General features: G+C 46.6%; 1 protein-coding gene across 2 annotated transcripts; it reads right to left on the bottom strand.

The window, feature by feature from the left end:
* Positions 1-754: 754 nt before the first annotated feature.
* LOC119108720 (thioredoxin domain-containing protein 9) lies at positions 755-7,402 on the bottom strand. Of its 2 annotated transcripts, none has more exons than XM_037232348.1 (5): positions 7,307-7,402; positions 3,753-3,937; positions 2,527-2,728; positions 2,157-2,293; positions 755-1,239 (listed from the first exon to the last, which is right to left on the bottom strand). In XM_037232348.1, the coding sequence occupies exons 2-5, from the start codon at positions 3,927-3,929 to the stop codon at positions 1,114-1,116; spliced, it is 642 nt and encodes a 213-aa protein (XP_037088243.1). In that variant the 5' UTR covers positions 3,930-3,937; positions 7,307-7,402; the 3' UTR covers positions 755-1,113. The 2 variants fall into 2 exon arrangements, with proteins under 2 accessions (XP_037088243.1, XP_037088242.1); XM_037232347.1 differs by having other exon boundaries at positions 7,288-7,379.
* Positions 7,403-8,481: the final 1,079 nt, after the last annotated feature.

Here is an 8,481-nt window from a genome sequence, read left to right on the forward strand (position 1 = left end):
GAAATTGACCCGCAAATTGAAAGTATTGTTATCTGGCACCACTAACTGAACGTTGGAACTAAACTCCTGCCTGGTTCTTTGACACGCTGGGGTTTACATTACTGTACTATCATCGCTTGTTCTGTGTGCATTCGAGATGGGTTCAAAGCGGGCCAGTTTCTTTTTAAAATCCGAAAAGCTCGAAATTTCCACGCAACGTTGTCAGCTCGTGCCATGATTCACAGTCGCCTCGCACGTCTCCACCCCCCTCCAATATCCCGCTCAAACCGTGCAGCATTTAAGCTAAAAGCCTAAGTCAAAAGCTTATGTTCCCAGATGTGTTTAACGGCACGCGTTTAATTTAACCGAAATCATCTTATAACACTCCGGACAGTCAACCAAAAATTGAAAAATGACCGCAGCACGTCGGCGATTGCGGCCACGCCGTCACACGGACACCCTCTTCTCACGACCGTTATGCGACCGTAGATGCCTTGAGAACGATATCACAAGCGCATGGCAGGCGGCTTAACCAACTAGTAGGGGCAACCAAGATGTACGCTACTTGTTGACCTCGCCACGAGTAATCAAAGCGGATTGCTCGACCGTTCCTGTCGTTTGCATCACTTTCCAGTGAGCTGAAGCCTATTTCAGAGCATGATCTGCAAATGGCTGCCCCAGTTCAACCACACCTCATGTACAGCACGCGTAAAGCGCCGCTTCATGACAACTGCACACACCCAGCCAATATGGGTCTTCACTCGTCACCAACCCCTCAGCATGGCAACAATGAGTGTATTAAAAATGAACGCGATGTTCAGTAACAGTGGATTTGCAGCGTAAGAACCAAACTACCGTGTTAAAACAACTGTGCAGCAGCATTAGCAGATCCACGGATGTAAATTCGACGCCACGCAGGAATGTCCTCACTTCGGATGATGTCGTGTGCGGGTTCGAATACGGGGCAGCCTCATCTGCTGAACCCTAACCCGGCTCTCAAGCCGCCATCGCAGGCCGTGAGCGGCCCAGGCGCGTTCCTAGCCAGAACACGGTGGCCCTCGCTGCGGCCGGCCACCCGCGCCACAATCGTCGTCACGACGGCCCCGACGCGTCGACGCCGCCGGAGCGGCCCGGCTAGTCCGAGTCCGAGTCGTCCTGGTCACGGCCGCGGATCGTCTTCTTCTTCTGCGTGACGCGAGACTTGCGGTCGGCGGGGTCCGGCGGCGTCAGCAAGTCGCCGCTGTAGTCGATGACGCCCGCCTGGGGGCGCGGCACCAGTGACGTCACACGGGCAGGCTCTGACACGCGAGCGCGTGACCACCACTGGAGCCCGCGCCATATATCTTATGTGCACGGAAAGCCAGTACTGATAGCAGTAGTAATTGGGGCTTTAGAGCGCTTCGGGTACACAGCCATATAGCACCTGCACAATAAGCCAAAAAATATACAGCCATTTCTGTGTTGGTTGAATTGCTTTAGGGCTGTTTATGTAAAACATGAGTTCCTTTCGACTTCCTCCAGCATAAAAGTGCGACACTTTCGGGTTGTTCATTTGTAAATAATCATTGCAGTGAGCTGTGCCTCAGTAAGAATCGTCATCATACCTCAATCACCAAAACATACTTGGCTACGTCCATGCACACTTGGACCACCATACAGCTGGATGGGTCTGAACAAGGCTATGCCGACTTTGCTGTACAAATACACGATCTTTTCCAGCAAGGGAACAACAATCCAACAAAAGAACGTCACATTCGAGTAACGAATAAGTGACAAATATCAGTACAAATGGTATGACAGAGGATCCATTAAGCCCTGCTGTTTATTATAAAGGCGAGAAAGGCCTTGCGTTCCTGGCATTTCGACATTTTCGATGAGTTGGAGGGTCTTGTTCTGAGAATAATCTACCTTTACTGTGCCAGGAGGCAAGAAGTTCTAACAAAACGTCGTTATCAGGCAGGCATGGCTTAGATGGACAATATAGTAAATGACCATATAGCCAGTGCTTGCCTGATAGCATTTAACCAAAACCTCCCAGCATAATGCAAGGTCGCTCGTTGTCAGAACCCCAAACTTCCTGATTCTATCCCCATCCCTGCGCACATTTAATGCGTTTCAGAACTCCAAGCGCGCCAAAGTACGAGCCAAAAATGCCTGCATGCTTGAATTAGCCATACCTGCGCTATCCTCCACTCCAAAAGATCCGTTGAGAACTCGTCGTTGTTGCCGAGATCAGCAAAGCCCACGATGAAATCCTTGGTCTTGGCGTCCTTGACCAACGCGATGGTAGGCAAAACCTTGATCTTCAGTCGCTCTGAAGCATATGCACATTATGTCAGAATGAACAGCCCTGGCTAATTGTGCAATGATGCACATGACGTCTGGTTGCGACGATGGTTCCAATGTTGCCAGGCAACATGGCCCCGCAGCAGAGCAAAAATTAAAATTCGATACAAACTAAAACAATTTTTTCGACTCACAACTCTCACTGTCAGCAAAGAAGCAAAATATCATATATTACAACATTCAAATTCATGTTGCACTTACGTGTAAGGAAAGGACACTTCTCGGCATTTATTTTTACAAACTTGGTTTCCATATGTTTCTTGGCTAAGCTATTCAAGTGCTTGTCAACAATTTTGCATCTGAAGAAGTCGTCCCGGTAGAAATGACACACAACGTTTTCAGATTTCTTCGGGACTTCGAAGAAGTCTTTCTCCTCTGGGATTTCGGTATATTGTCCATGCCCCTGTCGCAGCGTTTAAAGCGAGGCACATAAATTCAATACCAGGCACATGAAGCGAACAATCAATCGCAAACATAAGACCTTGACGAGGTAAGTCGCAAACTTCATACTAACGGCTACAAAACAAAACAAACCCTGCATGCAATATACAATGGAAACAGAGAGTGCGACGTTTAAGTTGCACCAACAGATAACATTGCAAAATTTATGTTACGTACCTCCATTTTCGCCGGCCCACAATATTTCGATACATGCGACAGGTCAGGTGACAACCCGTTTCAAGGTAGCACGCTCTGGCTAAACCTCGCCGACTTCACAAATATCAGACAAACAAAAAACATAAATCTAAGCAGGGAACACCAGCAGGTACATAGTGGGTAATCTGTGATGCGCAGTATAACAAATATGTCCGCAGCAGCAGTTCCGTTGAATAATTAGTGTCAGTCACCAGCTACCTCCCAGCGCCATATATTTCCACGATTTTACAGCAACATCATATGACAGCATTCCATGAACAGCATCATGATCATGAACTTTGTTAAGTTAAAACCACAACATGCAGCATTAATGCAACATTACAAAGTACAGTACTTCTATTGTAATATTATTGATGGCATTAATTATATAGACAGCATTTCTCTGATGACTGGTATGATGGCATCAATCTCTAATAGCCTTCATGCTGGCACTGCCACAATTGTTAACACAACTGTCAGTAAAACAGGCATGTGGTGAAAACCTCTACAAACTTCTGCGGCACAAGTGCGTAGAGCACCACAGCTATTAGGAGGGTGAGCATTTTCCATAATTTCATCTTAAAAATTCTTGAGAACATGGGCGTAGCATGGTGACATACCACAGTAAGACGTCCAAGTTCTCAAAACATAAACTTGAATGACTGCCAGCCTTAATAACACACACACTCCATCAAACAATAGTCAGGGCACCCCAGGGTTCGGCAGTGCAGCTGATCCCCCACCTAGCCATAACTGTTCCCCTGGCCGATCCGCCGGCCGACGGTCGTCACCTGTGCGTGCCATTCGTGACGCTTCTCCTTCATGCGCTTCATCTCCTGGATGCGCTGGCGGCGGATGGTCTCCAGGTCGTCGGTGTCCAGCCGATCCAGCCGGCTGATCTCGTCGTCCAGCTGCTGCTCCAGCTGCTGCGCCGCTGACACCAGCTGCGCCTGCATGGCTGTCTCCATCTCTGGCACTGGTGGCATGGGGAGCTCACTCCAGACAGCGCATAGGGTTGAAAGGGTCCAAAATGATCTTATGGTGAGGACCCCACATGATTTGCAATTGAGTAACCCACAAAGTTGTGAGGATGACTTGTTCAAAGCAATCAGCTTGCAGTGTTTTGCTGTATTTTTTCATGTTTTCATTTCAATCAACATTGCTGTATTTTTCGACAACGATTAACAAGATATGGCTTATCCTTGAGTCTTGACTGACTGAACTGGGGAATGGCCAGGGCTGTCAGGATGAACACGAATGGCCATGTCCGGGATGGAATGCCCAAGTTAAGGCAGCTCAGATGACCCACAAAAAGACAGACAATCCCATGCAAAGCTACAACAGCTTAGGACTTAAAGCACAGTATGCTGCGCATGCATAAATCTAAACTAAACCCAACTACTTTGGATTAACGCGCGCCCAGGTGGACGGCTACATACCCTTCACTCGGGTGGAGGGGGCCAATTTGCCTCCCCCTGCCTCTGAGATATTGGGAACTAAGAAAGCTAGAGACACCAAGTTGTACAAGGTGTGTTGACCTGTACATGAACTCACTTCGGTCAAAATTTGAGGCTCCTAGGTCATGACCCTCCGGCCGAAAAAGGTCAAATAAGGTCAAATTTCAGGTTGGTTGCAAGTGCCCCAGTACCTAGATTACTGTTTCTAAGCAAAAGGTCACAAGCTAGTTTAAGGTCGGTGACCTTGTTTGACCTTCTGAAGGTCATAATGACCAAATTAATAGAAGACTGCTCTGAGCTTTGCATTTGAATAAGCAAAAAGGTTATGCCAGGCAGTATGTTCCTAAAACAAAATGTTGACCCCGGTAATCTTAGTTCAATGACATATTCTGACCTCTGAAAAGTCAATGGAAGATGTATAATGCAGTTTCTGCTATCAATAAATTTGGAATGAACACCAGAAACTATCCCATGCAGCAATCCCTAGAGTAATAAAAACAGATTGGTTTTGACCTTGGTATGACCTCACACCTGACCCTGGGTCAACCGATTTGCTCATTCAATACTTGTATTGCCTAAGAAAGCATCTCAGAGATGCATGGCTGTGTCACCCACTCTATTGTTGCATCAGATTGAACGATTCTCTAGAAATTACCTTTGCTGAAACCATGGCTTGACTTTGGCCTGCCATATGCCAGTGACCTTACAAGGTACATCCAAATTTTTCATATCAAACAATTCTCTATTCAATTGTCTACAACTATGCAAAATGTGACATGGCTGCACCACGCTGTTTGGCAGCCATTCTGGAAAAAACCTTTGGAGGGGTCAATTTGACCCCTGCAAAGGTGCGTGTTAATAGACAAACAGGAGAATGCATCGTTAAGTAATATAACCCCAAATACATTTCAAAATATTACATATGAAAAACCAATAAGTACACTAGATGTGTGGCTGTATGGCTGATGTATGTATGTAAGTACACTAGATGCATCTCAGAGATGTATGGCTGCATCACCCACTCCATTGTTGCATCAGACTGAATGATTCTCTAGAAATTACCTTTGCTGAAACCATGGCTTGACTTTGACCTGCCATATGCCAGTAACCTTACCAGGTACATCTACATTTTTCATATCACACAATTCCCTATTCAATTATCTACAACTATGCAAATTGTGGCATGGCTACACCATGCTGTTTGGCAACCATTCTGGAAAAACCTTTGGAGGGGTCAATTTGACCCCTCCAAAAGTGCATGTTAATAGATAAACAGGAGAATGCATCATTAAGTAATATAACCCCAAACAATTCAAAACATCATATATAAAAAACCAATAAGTACACTAGATATCCCTTTATTTAGACCCAAAGGTGCTAGCAACTTGGTACATATAAACAGCAAACTCTGCTCTTTCATGCATACAGACAGGCCCAGTGACCTATATTTGTTGGTCAATCAGCAAGTAAAGCAGTTACTCCTGGCAACCATTCATGATACATATTGATTAAGTTTGAAAAAGGGGCTGAGTTAATGTTCAGTCAAAGTCAAAATAATGTACACCTGCATTATCATCATTACTGGTGCAGTGTTTAGTATTGCTGATATAGGCCTTGAATTCCCTAAAACAGACTGGGACAACTAAATCTATGATGCAAATAATGCATTGCTTGTATCAATAGATCTACCAGACAATTATGAATACCTCTAACACTGTCATTATGCTCTATATGCTATGTAATGACAGTGAATTACGGCTCCTCTCACATTTGCCACCCACCCAGTTCCCGTCCACTGATGAATGAATTTGCTGTATAGGTGGCAGATGCTAATGCAAAGAAAGTAAAGGTTGCAATACTTCCAGCTGATTTCATAAATACATGTCCATAATTCACTGCCAGCCTGGTGATGCTGCATGAACAGCCTGGCCCCCCCCCCCCCAAGTCCATTGCAGCATCTGGACAAAGTGCCAATACCATAATGGTCAACCACTGTGAGTTCGGGAAACTGGAGATGTAGGGTTTGAATCCCTGCAGTGAATGACCTTCCTTCTGCATTGGGAGGCAGGTGATGCCTTACAGCCTCAGCAGCTGATTGCTGCAAGACATCTGGGGTGCTTTCCATTACATGTGCAGCACCTGCAGCCCCTATCTGATCACACAGATAGTGGACAGTGACTGAAAAGAAAACATGGCCAGACAGAACCAGACAAAACCAGATTGGATCAGAAAAAATTAGAACATCTTGAAGAAAGACAGGGCTGATGTATGAGATACATCAAGCTATACAAAGGTGCTTGAAATATTTTAATTTTTTTGTGAATCTGCTGATACCAAAACCATAAAAGCATTGTGTTACCTCTAGTTAACCAGTTTATTTAGATGGTGCCAGGCCCACATGAGCAATGCTTGGTGTTCAGATGTAACCATCTTACAAGGTATATGCATTTTCATCAGAATTTATACAAATATCATGTTTATCCAACACATTTAAACTTATATCAACCTGGTGTTTACTGCCTATAACAAAAATGAAGAGGGAAGTGCTGCCTTGGAGTAAATCATGTACCAGGTGAGTGGCCTTGGATGAGTCATCAGTGAGCGCTCCACAGTCCTAAGGCCTGGCGATGACACACAAATTTATGAGAGACGTCGAGCACATCTCTCCCAATTTTCACAAGACTTTGGTGCTAGCCCTTCGTATTTTCAAGCAGAAAACCGACATAAAAAACCTATGACCCTCTTATTTTAAAGACCTTTCTGCCCTTTTCAACCTCCCAACGCATGTGCTCCCGCATGCATTTGCAGTAGCTGGTAGCATTTTTTGACAAAGACCTTAGCGCGATTATTGCAAATGCATGAAATATACCTTTCCTCTAAAGCCTCACCTCCTCTGCAAGCCTGAAACCCGGATGGCAAAGATCGCAGCCCACACACGCCCTTTTCTTCTCGCCTCTGTCTTCCACAGCCGATTGAACAACGACAAATTTGACGAGCAAGTGACAATCAATTATTCTTGGACAGTTCGGCCAGCTGCCAAAATATAGAGAATTAACCCCAATCCATGAAATGAAGTAGTGAGCGTAAGAAAACTATTAAAAACTAAAGAAAACACAAATGAGGAACATTGTTCGAGGACTGAGTGTTTACGCAAAGGTACCAAAAGTAAAAGATACAAAAATAAGAAATGAGCGGCGTACATCGGGGATTTTTACAGCAAAGTAAAGCGCCGACATTTTGGGCTACGTATTTTGCATCATCAAAGAAAAATGTGACTGGAGCATAGCAGCGTGAGCAGCGGAGGGGGGACAAAGCGGCACGCCCTCCCCTTACGTTCTGAGGGCCCCTCGGAACCTTACATTGAGGGCCCGATTTGAGGGTACGAAGTGGGCGAAAGCTGTCCGGAGATCGCATTTAAGGGCCCGGCCCGCAGAGACGGGCACTCCAATGCCAGCCGGAGTGCCCTGCGCGCTGGTCAGGGGCTCCTGAGTCGAAAAGGGCCTGTACGTCAGTAATACAACAACAATTACACACAGTCAGCTCCGTGTTGACATGGATCTGAGGGCCCATTCCCCAAGCAGGGAAAAAGCAGGAGCCAGCGATTTACATTAGTCGGGGCCACAGCGCCTGCCAGGGCACCGCAGCGCCTAACAGGGGCCCTTTGTTGACAAGCGGGCCCGATTCGGGCAGAGGCGGTTTTCGAGGAGGCCCGAAGAGCCTGGAGAGCCTGCTGGGTTTGACGACCTAGGACCCAACTGGAGGGTCCAAGAGCGAAAGGGGTTGGTTTGAGTCTTATTTAGCGGCCCGGCCTGCAGGGATGGGCCCTTAAATAAAAGTCAGATGGCCCTTTGCGCCGATCAGAGACCTGCTGAATCCACATGGGTCTGTACATCGGTCAGGCACCCCCAGTACCGCGCAGTCGCCGCCGGGTTCAGCGACCAAGCCGGGCCATTAACTTGCACTGGTCGGGGCCCCGCGTCTGTCAGAGGCGGACGGTGCCGAACGCAGGGTCCTGCGTTCGTAGAGGTCCCCAAGCCGACCGACGGCAGCATTCGATGAGGCT

This window comes from Pollicipes pollicipes, unplaced genomic scaffold, assembly GCF_011947565.3.
Source record: "Pollicipes pollicipes isolate AB1234 unplaced genomic scaffold, Ppol_2.1 Scaffold_6686;HRSCAF=7923_pilon_pilon_pilon, whole genome shotgun sequence".
NCBI classification, from domain to species: domain Eukaryota; kingdom Metazoa; phylum Arthropoda; class Thecostraca; order Pollicipedomorpha; family Pollicipedidae; genus Pollicipes; species Pollicipes pollicipes.

Bases quoted from the DNA above. Each gene is read 5' to 3' on its own strand.
- LOC119108720 (XM_037232348.1), bottom strand. From the start codon at position 3,929: ATGGAGACAGCCATGCAGGCGCAGCTGGTGTCAGCGGCGCAGCAGCTG. The intron at 2,729-3,752 runs GTGACGACCGTC...ACGCTGCGACAG, and splicing joins GTCACGAATGGCACGCACAG to GGGCATGGACAATATACCGA. The intron at 1,240-2,156 runs GTATGGCTAATT...CCGCGCCCCCAG, and splicing joins TGGAGTGGAGGATAGCGCAG to GCGGGCGTCATCGACTACAG.